The sequence below is a fragment of the Felis catus genome, chromosome A2 (genome assembly GCF_018350175.1).
Source record: "Felis catus isolate Fca126 chromosome A2, F.catus_Fca126_mat1.0, whole genome shotgun sequence".
Classification (NCBI taxonomy): Eukaryota; Metazoa; Chordata; class Mammalia; order Carnivora; family Felidae; genus Felis; species Felis catus.
The window spans coordinates 60385816-60405448 of NC_058369.1; the positions used below are offsets into that span (position 1 = coordinate 60385816).

General features: G+C 43.9%; 2 protein-coding genes and 1 pseudogene across 10 annotated transcripts in view; 2 read left to right on the forward strand and 1 right to left on the reverse strand.

Moving 5' to 3' along the window:
- LOC123383807 (solute carrier family 41 member 3-like) overlaps positions 1 to 17609 on the reverse strand; it is a 134645-nt gene extending 117036 nt beyond the window's left edge. For 6 of the 9 annotated variants that reach the window (XR_006594038.1, XR_006594034.1, XR_006594037.1 and 3 more), the window contains exons 1-2: positions 17238 to 17609; positions 2867 to 3084 (exon numbers count right to left, since the gene is read on the reverse strand). Coding sequence is in view for 1 of the 9 variants with exons in the window: in XM_045052068.1 (XP_044908003.1) it covers positions 2798 to 3052 (255 nt within the window). In the remaining 8 variants the exon portion in view is untranslated. Of the gene's footprint in view, positions 1 to 2797; positions 3085 to 17237 lie in introns of those variants that run through there. The other 3 variants (XR_006594039.1, XR_006594035.1, XM_045052068.1) reach the window with 2 other exon arrangements.
- Positions 1 to 19633, forward strand: part of LOC101081454 (solute carrier family 41 member 3) — an 837990-nt gene that overhangs the window by 322154 nt on the left and 496203 nt on the right. The gene's annotated exons all lie outside the window — the stretch shown is intronic.
- The window catches only part of LOC123383957, an 8083-nt pseudogene continuing 6874 nt past the window's right edge, over positions 18425 to 19633 (forward strand).

The following is a 19633-nucleotide window of genomic DNA, read 5'->3' on the forward strand; positions in this document are numbered from 1 at the left end:
ATCTCATGATTCATGGGTTCAGGCCTGCATCAGGCTCTGTGCTGACAGTGTGGAGCCTGCTTGGGATTTTCTCTCTCTCTCTCTCTCTCTCTCTCTCTTTCTCTGCAAACATGCAGGTCTCTTTGTTCCTCCCCTGCTTGCTCTCTCAAAAAATAAACTTAAGAAAATAAAAATAATAAAAATAAAATTCAGATCTGCATCATGGAGTTCCCCCTGAGATGGCAGTTAGGCCATGACCTTCCTATGGATCCAACAAACACATGAAAAAAACTGTAGAATGGGTATTTCTGCCTAATTTTATCCTCTTAAATTGTTGCACTGACAGAATATCAATGACAACAGGAGTTAACAGCAGTTAACCTTCACTGCCTAGTGCCAGGCCCTGTAACTTCCACTTCACAGACCTCATAACAAACTTCTGGGCTCAGTTCTAATATACAGAAGAGAAAACAGGGGAACAAAGAGCAACTTGTGTAAGTGACAAAAGTCGGACTCAAACCCAGTTAGACTAGCTCCAGAGTCTGGACTCTCAAGCAATTCAGCTCACTGTTATACTGCCTCTCCCTATATAATCTATAAACCTGTGTGTGTACACTCTAAACCAATGTGTGTATGTTTAGGGGGTTGATATATATGGATGTATATATAAATATATAAGTGTGAGGTGTGTGTGTGTGTGTGTGTGTGTGTGTGTATAGGGGTACATGCCCCAGTGACACCATACTGACAGAACATTCAATAAAATAGGCATCTTGCAAATCAGTGGTATTGAGAATGGACTGCAGGGAGCAGCACCTGAAGTAAGTAGGGCGGTGAGGAGGCTACCGCAGTGCTGACTAACCATGTCAAGAAAAATGTGGACTAGGTCACCAGGAAAAAGGAGAGGGCTGAGGGGTCTGGAGGGCACAGAGAGACCAAACATGCAGGCAGGGACTGAATCAGACTGGGATAGGCGCTCTGGTTTAAGAGACAGCCATCCTGGGGCTGGGCAAGGTCCAGGTGGATTCTGGGAGTGAGCTGGTGGTCACTGGTGTTGTGACGTCATGAGGAACTAGACAGCTGGGTACTGGAAGGGTCTTTGAGAACTCCAGAGTGGAGCAGGGCCAGGCAGGTGGTGGAATGCAGTGGGATGGTGAGAACTGTGGCAAATCGGAGAACATGGCCGCCTGGAGGCGGCTGCAACCATCCACTGTGCAGTGAGAGAAAGTGGGGCCAATTATGCGAGAGTTGCCAAGTTTCAAGACAAAACAGAAATTCAGACTTTTACATAAAATCTCTTGATTTTAGTGTTAGTTTAAAAAGAATTTAGGGGCGCCTGGGTGGCTGTCTGTTAAGCATCCAACTTCAGCTCAGGTCATGATCTTGTGGTCTGTAAGTTTGAGCCCCATGACGGGGCGCTGTGCTGAGAGCTCAGAGCCTGCAGCCTGCTTCAGGTTCTGTGTCTCCCTCTCTCTCTCTCTGCCCCTCCTCTACTCACACTGTCTCTAAAATTAAAAAAAAAAACATTAAAAACAATTTAGGGGTAGGTGACTCAGTCACTTAAGCATCCAACTCTTGATTTCAGCTCAGATCATGATCTCATGGTTCATAGGTTCAAGCCCCACATCAGGCTCTGAGCTGACAGTAGGGAGCCTGCTTGGGATTCTTTCTCTATGCTCCTCTCCCACTTGCTATTTCTTGCTCTCAAAATAAATAAATAAACTTAAAAAACACTGTTTAAAAATTTAAACCACCAGTCTTATTGCTAAGTGGTAGAACTGGGACTTAAATCCATGAGGGGCAGGGCCTAGGTTACCAGACACAGGTAACTGGTTACCAGACACAGGTTACCAGACTAGGTTACTGGAGCACTGAGTGAGGCACAGGCCAGGAACTGTCACACACATCAGCCCTGCTTCTCCCAGTCTGCCTCACTCTAGACAGCCTTTGATCTCTGCTGACTGCTAACTAATAGGAGAGATCTAGCCAGTTATGACTTAGAATATTCTTAGGGACTATACCTTTCCAGGAAGGACTTCTGAAGACCACACTGATAAAAGGAATGACAGTGTGGGCAGTCATGACTTAGAATATTCTTAGGTACTATGTCCTTCCAGGGAGGACTTCTGAGACCATACCAATGAAAGGAATGACAGTAGAAGAACAAGAAAGTCAGGGTACATTGGTAACTTTTTTGTCTGATGGGTAACTCCCAGTTCCTCACTCTGTGGCATTTCGGTAGGGCTGCAAATCAAGGCACCCTGCCTCCCCTCCAAGAGTGATGACAATGTAGTCAGGCGAGCCAGAGAATGTTCTCCCTCAGGGAACAGGAACTGGAACAGGAGTGGACACCTGACATCAGGATCAATTTTTAGAGACTGATGTGGACATTGACAAAGAAGTCTCTCTTTTTTCTAAGAACGCATGTATTAAGTTGAAATTAAATGCCAAGGGCCATCTTCCCCTCTATGTACAGAATCCTACCTGAAAATAAATCATAGATGTGTGGCAGAGAAAAAGCCAGCATCCTGCTAATCATTTAAGCACCTGGATCATGCCATGCCTGAAATCTAACCCCTTACATATTTCAATTATATGAGCTAATAAATTGTCTTTTTAAAGCTTAACCTGGGTTAATTTTAGTCTCTGTCACCAGTAACTAAAAGAATCTTTCTCAATTTATACAAAAATGGTATTCAAGAAGAGGACGTCCTGTCCCTTGTCCCTCAAGCTGGATTCAAAGTGTAGAGGCCTACTCTTCAGGTATGGCATTCAACAGTGCCCCCAACACCACCATTCCCATTTATTTTCCTCTTACCTGGAAATAGTTCAAAAGCATACCAGCCCCAGACAGTCCCAGTCCTGCAAACATGAAGGGCACCATCACCTGAAGGCCAATGGACAAGGCAGTCTCCCTGCTGAACTCAGACCCCAGTGGTTTAGAGACCACCCTGTGCCTCTCAGACACAGTCGGAGGTCCATCTTCTGAGGCTCCAGAGAGTCTTCCAGGGCTGAAGGCGTGTGGCAGAGCCAGCTCCTCTGGCTTCCGCTGTCGGGTCTCTGTCCCATCCATGTGAGCAGAGCTGAGCCCCTGGCAGCCTTAACCTGGGAGACACAAAGCAATAGTGGCTGATCAGCAGAGTTCCTGACCCCCATAGGACTGATACCCTGTAAGCCCTCAGGCCCTTCTGTCCAGCAGAGGCTGGCATCATTCTACCCAGTCAATAGCCCCTCGCTCAGGGACTGCTCCACACGGTCTCCTGCAACCCCAATTTAAACAGTTTTTATTTAATATGCGCATGTTTGAGAAAAATAAAATATCACAGAAGAGAGCACTCAATATTTACTAATTCGAGTCAGCAAAACTGGTGGTATAGGTGGAGGAAAATTCTTTCCTCCAGAGAAGAACAAGATACCTAGCAAAAAATGTCAGAACCCAGTTTTTCAGAACTCTGGAAATTCACCAAAGCTTGGAGCAATGCAGGAGTATTTATTTAAAAAAAAAATGCTGAATCCTCAGCAAGAACAGCACATTGTTGTGTCCATGGTGTTTGTGATATTTTTACTGTGCCTTAGTCCCACCCCCTGCTCTGCAGCTCTGCAGCACCCTTAAAAACCAACAGCCTAGAAAGAGCAGAATGGGCTGGAGCTCTTTCAAAGCCTCATTCTCAAAGGACTATCGCTGTTTGACCTATCAGGTGGTTCACCGCAAAATGCCACTTACAGACTATCTGTATTTCACCTGACATTTAAAAAAATTTTTAACGTTTCTTTATTTTTGAGAGACAGAGTTGCGAATAGGGGTAGGGACAGAGAGAGGGAGACAGACCCGAAGCAGGCTCCATACTGTCAGCACAGCACCTGATTCGGGGCTTGAACCCATGAACTGTGAGATCATGACCTGAGCCCAGGTCAACAGCTCAACCAACTAACCCACCCAGGTGCCCCTCACCTGACTTATAAAATTCACATAGTGTAAAAAACCTTTTCCCTGGGGGATATTTATTGAAAACAATTATAAGCACTTCAAGCTGCCTAAGGCAGTGGGTAATAGCTGGGGTAAATAATACAGAAACCAAAAGCCTAAAAGATGAGATGCCTAAATTCTGAAAAGTTCCTAAAAATCCTGGGAATCTAGAAGGCCACTCATGGTGAGCTGGGCATATGCTCAGGAAAGAGCCGAGAAGGCCCGAAGCTCTAACCCCCAGCTGATCTGGAGGCTCTGCATAAGCAGACTTGAAGACTAAGGCAGGGCTGTGAACGACAGCACTATGTACTGAAGGTGTGCCCCAACATGCACACAGAGCCTCCAGGCAAAGACTGAGGGACTCATCACTTCCACACACGGCATTCAAGGACATCTCTAACCAAGCATTACCTGACCACAGAGCAGAGTCCTCAGGAGCTAAGTACAACACAGAATACAAACCAAAGAAGTCATTTAGAAAGGTCGCTAAACCAACAACAGCTATAGAAAGCAGCAATAACAGACCCTCAAAAAGACACTGGCCCCTGAGATCTCCAGCCCTGCTCCAGCCACACCCTGGAAGTTGGCTGGCCTGCGTGACAGAAGCTTAAGGAATCAATATGTGGACTGAGCCCAGGGGTTTGGATGCAACTCTGCCAGCCCTTGCCCCTCACTGGTGTCATAGCCCTCATCTAACTTCTTACTGTTGGGCTAATAGAGACTGCACCAACAAGCTAGAGATGGGACAAAAGATGCATGCTGGGTCTCACATACCTCCTCTGGATGGGAGGATTATTAAGTATTGCCTGTATATTATGATAACCTCTCTCACCCTTACAACTGTTGCTTACCCACTTTGCCCCCAGGATGGCTATATGACAATAAGGGAGTCAAGGGAGTTCAGCGCCTTCACCTCCCTCCACAAAGATTGCTACAAGGGAAAAACACCCACTCTCTGTCAGTTACCTGGTGCCCCAAGGACTAAGTATTGGACTGTAGAGATAACCCAAAATGTCAGGAACCCATGTGACAACAAGGGCTTCCAGAGAGGGAAGTCTTGTTACACTTACCTTCCTCAATGGGGGAATCTCGGGCAGGGAAGGGATACAGGACAGGGCCCTTCAAAAGGTTATAAAGGATACCCAGAACAGGGTAATATAAGCCATAAAGGTGACCACTCCCCCGGTAGCCTACCAGGGTTTGAGCCTTTCAGCCCTCAATCAGATGCTTACCAATTCCCCACTCCAACATTGGACTAACACTACCTTACCAGTCCTCCATAAAATAGATAACCACACCCAAACCTGCTGGATGTGCTTCCCCTCAGCAGGAGGGCTTACTTAGCCCCTCCTATCCCTTTTACCTAGGAAGCTCCTGAAAATCGCAAAACCAACATTTCTGTCTTAATTGGACCCCTGGCCACTGGGATCCATCTCACAAATGCCAACAATCTAATCTGTCCCTGAAGGTATGAACGGTACCTCTCTATACAGAAGAAATATAACCTTAAAGAGGAATACAACCCTATGTTCAATCCCTGGGGTGTTCTATCTATGTTCTAATTTGGCCTACCAATGCTTACAGGCCAACTGGACTCAGAGATGTTATTCCATCTTCCTAACCCCAGAGATATCCGTATACACTGAAGATCAGCTCCTAACAACTTTTAGCCCCACCTCCTGGGCTAAATGGGCAATCCTGCTACCCATTCTGATAGCAGCAGGAATTGCGACAGGAATAGGAACTGGAATAGGGGGCATTGGTTCATCCATAGGACTATACCATAGACTATCTCAAGAGCTAAATGAAGACATGGAACAGGTGGCAGATTCTCTGGTAACCTTACAAAGCCAAATAAACTCTCTGGCAGCAGTGACCCTCTAAAACAGGTGAGCCCTGGACCTCCTCACTTCAGAAAAAGGAGGGACTTGTATCTTTCTGGGGGAGGAATGTTGCTATTTCGTAAACCAGTCAGGAATAGTTACAACTAAGGTTAAGGAACTCAAGGAAAGAATTCAACATAGACAACAGGAAAATATCAATCAATGGAAAGGATGGGATCTCACAGACTGGGCATCCTGGCTTCCTGCCCTGGTAGGGCCCCTCCTCTCCATAATTTTACTTGTATCCATTGGCCCCTGTATACTGAATGCCATGGTATGTTTTATTGAAAACACTGTTGCTTGCCAAAGTACTCCAAGCGTTCCGAGAGTACCAACCTGTATATTTTAGCCTTCTGAGAGTACCAACCTGTAAAATTGAAAGGTGATGCCTACTAAAAATTTTTTTTAAAAGGCATCAAAGGGGGGGAATGTTGGAGAAGTGGATAAAGTACACCAAAGATGGCTGACTGGACTAAAACAAACTCTGGTCTCTGGCTTAGAGACCCCTCCTCCGGTTTCTTCTTCCTTTGTTTGCTGTGCGCGTGAAAACTCCCACAGATATGGAGGCTGTCGGCTATAAATTACCCTCCCCACTTGCATTCTGGGCTGACACCTTTGGCGAAACAGTCTCCTCTGAGCCCACTAGTGTAAAATAAATCTCCAACCCACCAAGACCGCTGAGTGCCACTTGGTTTTTCCGCCAGTGTTCCAGCTTGGTTCTGTAACATGTTCAAAGAACTTAAACAACCATCCCTGAAGAACTAGATAAAGTAAAAAAAAAATGGAGTCTAACCAAAATGGAGAATATCAAGGAGATAAAAACTATCTTAAAGAAGAACCAAAGAAAAATTCTGGAGTTGTAAAATATAATGGCCCTAGAGGAGTGCAATGGCTGATCTGAGCAGGGAGAATAAAGAACAACTGAACTGAAAGCTAAGTCAACAGAAATTATCCAATCTGAAGAAAAGAAAGAAAACAGAATGAAGAAAAATGAACAAGTCCTCAGGGCCCTTGGGACAGCATCAAGCACACAAGCACGTATAACGGGAGTCTCAGGGATGAAAAAATAAAGGGGTCCAAAAGAATATTTGAAGACATAATGCACAAAAGCTTTCCAAATACGATCAAACTTCCATATTCAAGAAGCTCAACAAATCACAAGTAGAATATAAGAGCACAAATTACAAGAGATCCACCGCAAGACACACCATTATCAATCTTCCAAAAGTCAAAGACAGACAGAAAATCTTGAAAGCAGGGAGAAGCAACTCTTCATGCACAAGGACTCCTCAGGAAGATTAACAGCTTACTTCACATCGGAATCCATGGAGGACAGAGGCAGTGGGATGACATGTTCAAAGTGCTGAAAGAATAAGACCTTCCACCAGCAGTTCTGAAAAGCAGAAAAAGGATCCTTCAAAAATGAAGGACAAATTAAGAGATTCCCAAATGAGCAAAAACCAAGAGAATGTGCCACTAGCACACCTGCCCTACAAGAAACACCAAAGAAAGACCATGAGACTGAAATGAAAGGACCTAGATAGTACTTTAAATTCATATAAAAAATAAAGAACACTAGTAAAGGTAACTACATAGGCAAATTTAAAAAAATGTATAAATGCATTGTAACTCTATTTTCTCTTATCCAACTTAAAGACAACTGCATAATTCAGTAATTATAAATCACTATATATAGGTACACAATATACACAAATGTAATTTGTATGACAGGAGGAGCACAAAGTAGGAGAGAACAGAGCTATATAGGAGCAAAGTTTCATATACTAGTGAAATTAAGTTGCTATTAATTTAAATTACAATGTTATCTAAGGAAGGAATTGTAATCCTCAGAGCAATCACTAAGAAAATAACTAAAATATATATATTTTTAAAACAACAATGGAATAAAAATGATACATTAGAAAATATCCACCTAATACAAAAGAAGATAGTAATGAAGGATAGAGGAACAGAACGAAACCATAAGATATAGAAAACAAATGGCAAAATGTCAGGATGCTATCTTATCAGTAATTACACTAAATATAAATGGATTGGTTGAAGGTAAAAAGGTTTTTAAAACATACACCATGCAAACAGTAACCAAAAAAAGGGGGGGGGGGAGTGACTTTCCTAGCATCAGACAAACAGACATTAAAACAAAATCGTTACTACAGATAAAGAAGGGCATTTGATAATGGTAAATGCATCAATAATTATCAAAAAACATAACAATTATATACACCTACAATATAGCTACAAAATACATGAAGCAAAACCTGACAGAATTGGAGAGAGAGAAATACAATTCTATAACAATAGAAGACTTCAATACTCTACTTTCAATAATCTACTGAACAATCAGAAGATCGACAAAAAAGGGAAGACTTGAACACTATAAAAAAATTAGATCATACATGCATAGAACATTCCACCCAACAATAGCAGAATAGACATTATTTTCAATGTATACAGAACATTCACTAGGATAACCACACATCATATAAAAAACACACAAAATGCAAAAAAATTACAAATAAATAAAAGAAAATTTGGGAAATTCACAAATTTGTGTAAACAACACACCCAAATAACTAAAGGGTCAAAGAAGAAATCACGAGGGAATCATAAAATTTTGGGGACGAATTAAAATGAAAATATAGCATACCAAAATTTATGGGATGCTGGGAATACAGTGCTTAAACTTTCTATATGAAAAAGCAAAAAATAAAAGAGAGAAGCTTATATTAATAAATTGATCTTTCACCTTAAGAAAAATGAGAAAGAAGACTAAACTAACACAAAAAAAGTAGAGGCTGGGAAGCAATAAAGATTAGAGTGGTAATAAATGGAATAGAGAATAGAAAAAACCATAGAGAAAATCAACAAAACCAACAGTTGGGTCTCTGGAAAGATTGACAAAATACACAAACCTTTAGCTAAAACTGACCAAGAAAGAGCGAGGATGTAAATATTTAAGAGGGAACACTACTTCTGAACTTACAAATATAAAAAGAATTGTTTCTGTAGTGTAGTGGTTATCACATTCACCTAATATAAAAACAACAATGAGGGAATACTATGAACAATTGTATGCCAAGACGTTAGAAAACCTAGATGAGATGGATAAATTCCTAAAAACACACTAACAAACTAATTAAGAAGAAATAAAAAAATTAAGAGACCTGTAACAATTACAAGATTGAATTAGCAATACAAAAAATTCCCCCACAAAGTCCAAGACCAGATGGCTTCACTGATGAAATTTACCAAGCATTTAAAAAAGAATTAACACCATCCTTCACACACTCCCAAAGAAACTGATGAAGTGGGAACATTTGCCTGATACCAAAATCAGACAGAGCCAACCTAAGAAAACTACAGACCAGTATAAGAGCCTTATAAATATACACACAAAACTCCTCAACAAAATACTAACAAAGTGATTTATGTGGCATATAAAAAGTCTTATACAACATGACCAAGTGGGATTTATCTCAGGAATGCAAAGTCGGTTCAATTTGTGAAAATCAATGTATTACACCATATTAATTGAATGGAGAAAGAAAAAAAAAAACATGATTCACTTAATAGATCAGAAGAGCATTCAGCAATATCCAACACTTTCATAAACACTAAAAAAAATCACTAGGAATTTAAGGGAATTATTTCAATCTGATAAAGTTTATGAGAAACCCTCGGTTAACAAACTTAATGGTGAAAGATTGAAAGCATCCCCCTTAACATGAGGCACAAGACAAGGATACCTGTTTTTGCCACTCCTGTCTTATGACATTGTACTTGAAGTCGTATCCAGCACAATCAGGCAAGAAATGAAATAAAAAGCATCCAAATTGGAATGGAAGAAGTAAAACTAACTCTGTTTACAGATGACATGATCTTGTACATAGAACATTCTGAAGAATACACACACACACATACAACTTCAGCAAGGCTGTAGGATACAAGATCAATTTTTTAAAAGTCAGTTTTATTTCTATACACTAGCAATGAACAATCTAATAAACTAAGAAAAACTGCATCTGCAATAGCATCAAAAAGAATAAAATACTTAAAGGATAAAGGTAACACCAAAAAAAAGTATAAAAAACTTTTACCCTGAAAACTATAAAGCACGATTGAAAGGAATTTTGAGAAACCTAATAAAATGAAAAGATATCTTGTGCTCATGGACTGAAAGACTTATATTGTTAAGATGGTGATATTTCTCAAACTGATCTACAAATCCAATGCGTTCCTACAAAATTATATTCATCTTTTTCACAAAAATGACAAGCTAATCCTAAAATCCATACGGAAATGCAAGAGAGCCAGAATTTTAAACAATCTTGAAAAAAAGAATATACTTCCTGATTTCAAAACTTACTATAAAGCTACAATAATCAAGACAGTATAGTACTGGTATTAAAATCAAAATATAGATGAGGCGCCTGGGTGGCTCAGTCGGTTAAGCGGCCGACTTCGGCTCAGGTCATGATCTCACGGTCCGTGAGTTCGAGCCCCGCGTCAGGCTCTGTGCTGACCGCTCAGAGCCTGGAGCCTGTTTCAGATTCTGTGTCTCCCTCTCTCTCTGACCCTCCCCCGTTCATGCTCTGTCTCTCTCTGTCTCAAAAATAAATAAACGTTAAAAAAAAATCAAAATATAGATAAATGAAATAGAGTTGAGAATCCACAAATAAACCCATGCACCTGTGTTCAATTGATTTTCAGCCAGGATGCCAAGGCTATTTAATGGGAAGAGAAGAGCCTCTTCAAAAATGGTGCCAAAATAACTGGATATCCACATGCAAAATCATGTGTTTAGACTCCTACCTCAAACCATATACAAAAACTAACACAAAATGGCCCAAAGCCCTAAACCTAACAGCTAAAACTATAAAACATTTAAAAGAAAACGTAGGTATAAGTTTTAGTGACTTTGGATTAGGTAATGGTTTCTTAGACACGATATCTAAAGTAAAAGCAACCAAAGAAAAATTAAATAAATTGGACTTCATCAAAATTTAAGTTTTGTGGGACACTATCAATAAAGTAAAAAGACAATCCACATAAAGAGAGAGAATATTTGCCATGTAATCTGATAAGCATCTAGTATCCCAAATTTATAAAGAATACTTACAACTCAACAATAAATCCAATTTAAAAACTGGCAAAGGAGTAGAATGGCCAATAAGCACATTAAAAGATGCTCAACATCAGTTGTTAGGAAAATACAAGTCAAAAAGACACCACTTAGCATAATGTTTTCCAGGTTCACTGATGTTGTTACATCAATGAGTACTTCGCTCCTTTTTATGGCCAAATAATATTCCACTGTATGGATAGAACACATTTGGTTTATCCATTCACCATGTCATGAACTTTTTTTACTTTTTGGCTATTACATGAACATAGAACATATGCAGGTTTTGTGTGAACGTGTGTCTTCTGTTCTCCTGAATTATACATTTTGAAGGGGCAAATTTGATGGTATGTGATTTACAAATAAATAAAAAAATTCATGAATTATTTATGGAATAGGTAAAGAAACAGAACACTAGCAGCTTCCCAAACTCTCTGAGCCCCTAACAATAACCTTTATTCCTTATCACAGGGGCGACTGTCCAAACTCTGGAGAGAATCACTCCTCAGTTTCTGTATCATCCTTATTTAGTGTTACCAACTAAGAATACAGCCCTAAATAACAGTGTTGTGCTTACATTGCAATTTAGATCAATAGTCACATTCCACTTATTCTTCAGGTGTGGTGTCTTTTACCTGACATGAAGATTCTTGCATTCAGCTATGCTGTAGAACCACAATCCATCTATTCTACTCCTGAAGAACCATCCCTTTCCAAACAAAACAAAACAAAACAAAACAAAACAAACCGATTGCTTTTTTAACACAAAAGTAATGTGTTAATAAGAAATATAATTTAGACAACATAAAGATGTAAATAAGGATGTTTAAATCACTGACAATTTTACTGCCCCCAAATAACTAATGCTAAATCTAGTGTATATCCTTCCAATGTGTACACACACACACACACACACACACACGTGCTATTTTTTTTAATCAATGTCCTAGATACTGGGTTGTTTTATTTAATAAAATGTATACATCTGTCCACCCCTATTTTTAGCACGGATATAATTTTTATGTAATTTCTCATGTCATCCTTGATAGTTCACCCAGTGGTTGGTAAAACCTTTTTTGCCAGAGGATTTATAGACTGAGGAAGAATAGAGGAAAGAACACAGCAGGGACAAGTCGCTACATGTTTTAACTCCTAGCCAGCCCAAGGCCACCAGCCCCAGACCCCCATTGGCAAGGGACCAGGGGCCCTGCACTGAGTACAGCAATTTTATTAAGTCAACAGAGATGCTGGGCCTGTGAGGACAGCCTGAGCTGTGAGCAATGAGTAAGGAGGACACAGGAGAAGCCTCACATCTTTGGGGACACGACTGAAGGTAGAACAGTCCACACACACAAGGCTACAGAACCTGGGTGAAGGCAGGCTTTGCTCAGCTTAAAAAAGCAATAAACTACAAAAAAAAAAGAAGATGGAAATTACATATTACACCATGAGTTCCCCCCTCCTAAAGGCTTTACAGCAGCCCAGCAGCAAAACAGGAAATGTCTGCTCTTCTTGCTACAGAGGTACCACCCTGGCTCCTGCCCTGGTCCTTCCCCTACAGAAGTCACCCTTACCTCGTTGGTCCAGGCCCAGGTCATTCATTCGGACTGAGGCCCACACTCCATCTTCCCAGTGGCTTTCTTGCCCTAGACCCTCTGAGCCTGAACCTTGAGGTGAACCAACCATTCTTTTTAAATTCACCACAAGCTGTGCAGCAACAGTGGTAAACTGAGTCAGGCACACATAGGAGGCCTGGCCACAGTGGGGAGGCAGGTAATGGTGCTGGGGGGGGGGAGGGGAAGAGTCCCAGTCCTACCACCACTGGGAGCTGATGTGGGAAACAAAGGCGGAAGGAAATGGCATATAGAACTAAATTTCCTAATAACCTGCAGCCCACTGACAATTACTTGAGGCTGGCAGAATAAAACGTTTCTCCAGGAACTCTTTGGAGCTAATGCTTTGCTACAGGGAAAAACCAGCTTAGCTCGACAATGGCTAGGCCTCTGGTATCCTATGAGTCTTCTTTGGCATATGAAAATCTCACTGGAAACTTCCCCTGGACTTTACCTCCCCCAGTCTCTCCTAATGGTCCCAGGCAGCTCTTCCTACCCATGGGTCCTGTCCTCGTGCTTCAATAAAATCACCTTTTTGCACCAAAGACATCTTCAAGAATTCTTTCTTGGCCGTTGGCTCTGGATCCCTTGAATCCCACTATCACCCCAAAACCTCATCCGGAGCCACATACAGAACAATCAATAGGGTCTCAGGTCCCCATTCTGCTATCCTATGTGGCTCCCTTCAAACCCAAGGGGAGAAAGGATGCTTAGTAGAATAGGGTTGGGGAGGGGGCAGTCCCTGGGTCCCTGCAGTGCCAGATACTTAATCTCTTTAAAAAAAAAAAAAAATAGACACAGCTACCCAGGGACCCATGCAGCAGCCCTTCATATCCTTTATGCTCAAAAATCCTGAGAAGGGCTATCACTGCCTCTCCCCTGGGCCCTGGAGCCCACCTTGGCCTTCTCAAGAACTAGCACTAGCAAGGGTCTCCTTTCCTGCCTTTTCAGTTTCTCCGCACTCCCTCTGTGGGATCCTCCAACAATAGGACCTTGCACGAGAATCTGTCTCTCAAATAAGTTCCCTGGACCCTAAGCCATCCTCTAGCTTGTACCCTATTTCTCTCCTCCCTTTCAGGGCACAATGAAAGAGACATGTCCATACTGTCTCTATGTCCTTGCCTCTGTGCTCAACACCCATTTGGCTCCTTCCTGCACACGTGGCCCTTGCCAAGACCAGAGGTCACCTGCACAATGCCAAACAATCCCCGCAGACCTCAGTGTGCCCAACGTCTCAGCCAGATTCACTAGGGCATGAGAGACTCAAGGACTTGAGACTTGCCCACCGTGGCCTCCCCACATCCTTGTCCCCGCAGTGTGCCCCCCACCCCTCCTGCATGTGGCTTTAGCCCCTGCTCTTTTTTCATCCCTTCTCCTCCCTCCTGATAAAGTCCAGTCCAGCCTGCACAGAAGAGCTGCTGACCATCAAGAATGACGCCCTGCTCTCATTTCCGAAAATGGCCACACTGGTGCTGCCCCCTTCCTGCTACATCTACAGGAACTCTGACAAATACCTTCCCCCTAAAGCCCTTAAAACATTCTGCCCACCTCCCCCTTGTTAAAAGGCTCTTCTGGAGCCTTCCTGTGTTCAGCACTCTACAATAAAGGTTAGGTTAATGGTGCTGGGACTGATTTTGCTTCTCCTGGGCTCCTAGTGTGTGCATGTCAAGAAGCCTTTGATTGCTGAGGCATCCATTTCAAAGGCAGCTCCTAGCAAATCAATCCCAGAAGGTCACCCCAACCCATGAAGCTCCCCTTTTAGCAAGTCCTGGGTAATCTAGATCACTGACTGCTTGAGTGACTCTGCTGCTCCCTTCCCTTATCCAACTTCTTGCTCTCATGTTTTAAGCCATCCGATAATCAGTGAACCCATGAAACCCTAGTTATCCTGTCCCAATAAGTGCAGAGCTCCAGACCCACACACCCTCCCTCTCTCTCTACCTTAGACTGCACTGTGTGGCTGTGTGGCCCTCGGGCATGCCATGGACCTTCCAGGACCTGTGAGTAATAAATCTTGTTCTCCAAAGTTCCCTGATGACTGTGCTAAGGCACTTCCTGCAATAATATAACAAGAACCACAAAGGCTGATCCAACTTCAACAATGGCTCCAGGAGGGGAACCCGCAAGGGGATCACTACAAGTAGTATAGTACCAGCAGGCATTCCTGGCCTGTAGCATCACTGTGGAAAGGCTGATATGATGTCACACCATTCTTCTTCCAGCTTAGGGTTGCCAGATTTTGCAGGTAAAATGGGACATAGTTATGCTGAAAAGTGAGTCACTGTTTCTCTCAAATTCCGTGTTTTATCTGGCAGCCCTTCCCAGGTTTCCATGCATGCCTCATTTTGTCCTACTCCACGGGTGTCCTGTCTCTTTTCCTGGTGTGGCTTCTTCCTCTGATCTCTAACGCTGACACTCCAGACTCTCCTCACTTGTCTTCTGTCTACAGCCTGTGTGTGGACCTCCCCCAGTCCCATAGCCTGAAGTAACAATGATATGCTGCTACTACCTCCCAATCACGTCTCCCAGCTCAGCCCTCAGCCCAGGATCCAGACACGGAGAGCCAACTTCCCACTCAGCGGTCTGAGAGTCATTTCAGGCACCCTTGGTCTAACACAGAGCTTGCAGTTTCCCCATTCCACCTCTTAATCTCATCTTTCCCATGAAAGGCATCACAGCCACCCAGCCAGTCAACACAAGAGGCGCGGATATAAACAGAAAGGGCTTGGGGTACAGAAGGTATGGATATAATCCTCTGGACTTTATATGTAAGTCTATATTGTTCAGACTTCTTCCCAATGGATGTGCACTATTAAAAAAAAAAGAAAAAAAAAACCTTTATTTTTTAGAGCAGTCTTAGGTTCGCAGAGAAATTGAGAGGACTGTACACAGAATTCCCATATACCCCTGCCCCCAACATCCCACACGAGACAGGAGCATGTTACAACTGATGAACCCACACTGGCACATCATGATCACCCCAAGTCCAGTTTACAGTAGGGGTCATTCCTGTGTTGTACAGTCGATGGGTTTGGACAAATGTAGAATGACATGCATCCATCATTATATCACACAGAGTAGTTATACTGCCCTAAAAATCCTCTGTGCTCCACCTATTCATCCCTCTCCTCCTTTGGTGCATGAATGATTTATCATCCATTCAACAAATGTTTTGTTCCTTCCTTTTATGCAAGGAGTTTTCTAGGCACCAAGAATGCAGTGGAAAGCAAGACAGATAAAGTCCTGCTCTCAGGAAATTTGTATTCTAGAGGCAGAGACAGAAATAAACAAGAGAACAAGTGAAAAAGATAAATTAAATACTGTGAATTGACAGGGACTATCCTGGGAAAGTGTAGGGTAGGGTGTGGATGGAGGATCAAAGACTCAAGAAGAGAGGGTGACATTTTAATGAACCCTAAGTATAAAAAAATTTTCCACTGTGCAGGGGTGCCTGGCTGGCTCAGTCAGAAAAGCATGCAGCTCTTGATCTAGGAGTTGCAAGTTTGAGCCTCACACTGGGGGTAGCAATGACTAAAAAATACATAAATAAAACTTAAAAAAAAAAAGCCAACTGTGCAAAGATCTAGGGGAGGAGCCCTGCAAGCAGACAAACAGCGAGTACAGAGGCACTGAGGTAGGGCAAATTTGGTGCTTCCAAGGAAGGAAAGGCAAAGAGGCCAACAAGTCTGGGGTATGTAGATACAAGAGGATGGCAGGAAAGGAGGACAAGGCAGCCAGTCATGTAGGGTCTTACAGGCAGAGCAAGGAGTACATGCTTCTTCCTCAGAGTGACTGTTTATGTTTTCAAAAGACAACTCTGTTGCTTCCCCCACTATAAAGGGATCAGGGCCCCTGAGTGATGCCAGATGACCCCCATGAAGCCAAAGATACACCCCAGCAATCCACAGAACATTGAGAAATGATAAATCACTGTCTGTTTAAGTCCCTAGGTTTGGCAGTACTTTGTTATGCATCAAAAGATAACAACAATGTTCCAGCTCTGTGATTTCATTTACAGTTTAGCTGCCCTCCTCTGGGGGTGAGAGATGGTGCTGAGCTTAGGACTGCCAATGTGGGAGAAAAATCTTAGCTGCACATGACACTATGTACTTCAAAGATAGTTGGCTACAGAGCATCAAACCGCTGGAAGTCCATGTGAACTCTAACCTTAAAACAAGATGTATTTTCTGGCTCTGACACTTCTAAAAGTAGTCCAAAGCAACAACATGTCCCCCTAGCCTGGGGGCCATCTATCTCTGCACTCAGATTTTCATGTCTAATACTCAAAACAGGACTCTTGGAGGACAATGAATCCCATAACTTGGGGCAGGAGAAAAATTGAGACGGCTCTGGAACACTGTGGTGTTGCTAGAAAATAAGATGCTTTCAAAGGTGTCAGAGGAGGGACTAAAATGACAAAGGAACAAAATTGTAAACAGACTACCACTGTCAATCGGTGACAACTTCAGCATCTAATAATAATACAGTATAGTTACCACTTCACAAGTTGAGTCTGCAAAGGACCATGAGTTCATTATGATATCAAAACAGAAAAGTTGATACAAAATGTATAAAGCCAATAATGAACAAAATAAATCAGCAGACAAAATCATTCACTAATTAAAATCAACAAAGGATGAGATACAGCCTACCAGAGAATCCTTCCTTTGTTGACTTTAGTCAACTGCTTTTGACAACTTAATCACAACTGCTTCACTTCAGGAAGACTCACGCATGTAAGCAGGAAGGAGTGGAAAAGTCAAGAGCGCTGGAAAAAGCAGGAACCAGAGGAAGGGGAGGAGAAATCACCCATCACCACAGTCACAGGATAACCAGGGAGCTGGAAGGCTCACCAGCTGAAGGGCACAGATCAGACAAGATAACCAATTAAAAAGAGGCCCAATGGGGAGCCTGGGTAGCTCAGTATGCTAAGTGTCTGACTTCGGCTCAGGTCATGGTCTCACAGCCATGGGTTCAAGCCCCATGTCAGGCTCTGTGCTGAAGGCTCAGAGCCTGGAGCCTGCTTCACATTCTGTGTCTCCCTCCCTCTTTGCCCCTCCCCTGCTCATGCTCCATCTGTCTCTCTCTCTCAAAAATAAACATTAAAAAAATAAAGAGGCCCAAAAGCGTTTACAAACACTAGACAATTAGAGAAGCATGAACCACAAAGCTTCGTTCTCTCCTCCCAAAATGAGTGAAACCCTCTGGATGACTCACTCATGGCGGTTGGATTCAGATAGAATACAAATGAGTTTCTAAATATGCCAAGAAACCAGGTAGGCACCAGGAGGCAAGTGCCAGCAGCTGAGCTAAACTGAAGGGTTCCCTGACTGCTAAGAAAGAGGCCTCCTCTCAAGGTGTAGGGCAGAGCTATGGGGACCACACAGAACAGTTCCAGAAGAAACTTGTGTGAGGGAAGCACACTGAAGAATGCCCTCTAAGCTCATCAAATGTGCACCAGAGGCCCAGTGTGGTCAGCACCCATCAGGCGTTCCCACCTACCCTGTGCCCCTTACAGTGTGGGGCCTCCGTGATCCCCCAGCAGGGACCTCACAACCCTGTGGATGGTAGTCAAGGGCACTCAGCTTCCTTGAGAACATGGGGGTGTGTCAGAAGGAGAATGTGTTCAGATGTCATTTGCATCGACAGAAATGAGTACAGATGAACACACCAGGTCCTGAAGGACAGGCCTGCTGGTGAAGGCGGCCTCTGTCGGGAGAGTGGGCTGTGGATGCAGGAAAACCCTGTCCTGTAGCCCCCAGAGAGGGGGAGACCTGGGGAGGTGGCACTGACTCCAGGGCAGAGGTTCCCACCCAGCCTTTCCCCCAGAGGACACAATATGGAGGCGGTGCCCCAGGACAGGCCCCCACAACAAAGAAGTACTAAGGTGTCAGACCCTGCCAAGGTGTCAGAGTGTGGAGTGAGAGCCCTGCACAGCCCGTGTGCTTGGAGCCCCTTCCTCGGGCGCAGGCCTTGAGAAGGGCTGGGCAGGGGGACCTGGGCCCACCTGGCTGCCAGTCACAGGAATCTGTAAGGTCATTGCTCTTGCAGATGCCTCCTGGGGAGTCTGTACCCATCAGACTGAGGAGGACACTGATGCGGAGCCTCCCCGTGAGTCAGGGAGAAGCTGGCCTTGAATCTAGGGCCTTTGGGCACCCTGGGGCCAACACACCAGGTCTGAGACCTGGTCACCGGGACCTCATACAAACTAGTGCTCACCCCAAGGCAAGAGACAAGGCCAGTCCTAACTCTTCACTGCACAGCCAAAATGCTGGAACCGATCGGCTCCACTCAGCTGCCCACTACCTGCTGTGAGGCCAAACTACCTCTGGTAGTTTTATAGGAGACCTGGTTCAGTGGGAGCACCCTGGAGTCTGCCCTGAGGGTCTGAATCCCAGCTCTTCCTCTTCCTAGATGCTGGTCCTTGGAAAAGTGAAATTTCTGTGCCTCATCTGTTAAATGGGGACAAGAGCACCAACTTCACAAGGCTGTGAAGATTAAATGTTAATAATGCACTTGCATCACAGGGCACCTGGCTGGTTCTCCCACTTTAAATCCCTCAAAGCTCTAATGTTTCAGACCAGTGCCTCTTAAAATATAGCTGCATCAGAATCAGCTGGAATACCCACCTGGGTAGTTTCTGATAAGTAGGTGGGGGACAGCAGGCCTAGTAAGCCAAGATACTGGATATGCAGGAGAGAGAGCCTCAGAAATACGTGAAGACTTGCCCAACCCTCAGTCTGGATTCCGCGCCCCCCCCCCCCCCCCCCCCCGCCCCGGGCATCAAACCCGCCTTGGACCCTGGGTTTGTCTCCCTCCATCCCAGGTCCGTCATCCAGGACCCTGCCCTGGGCCCTTACCTGGATACCTTCCCAGGCGCCCCCTCTGCCCAAGGCCCCTCTGGGACCACTTTCTCTTTCCCCTTCCCGTTTTCCCTTATTTTCGCCTTCTTGCAGGCCCCTGGCCTCCCACCGGACTCCCCCCGCTCTGGGTTCACGTCCTCTTCTGCGTTGCCCAGGCCCCGGACTTTCCAGGTGTGCCCCACCCC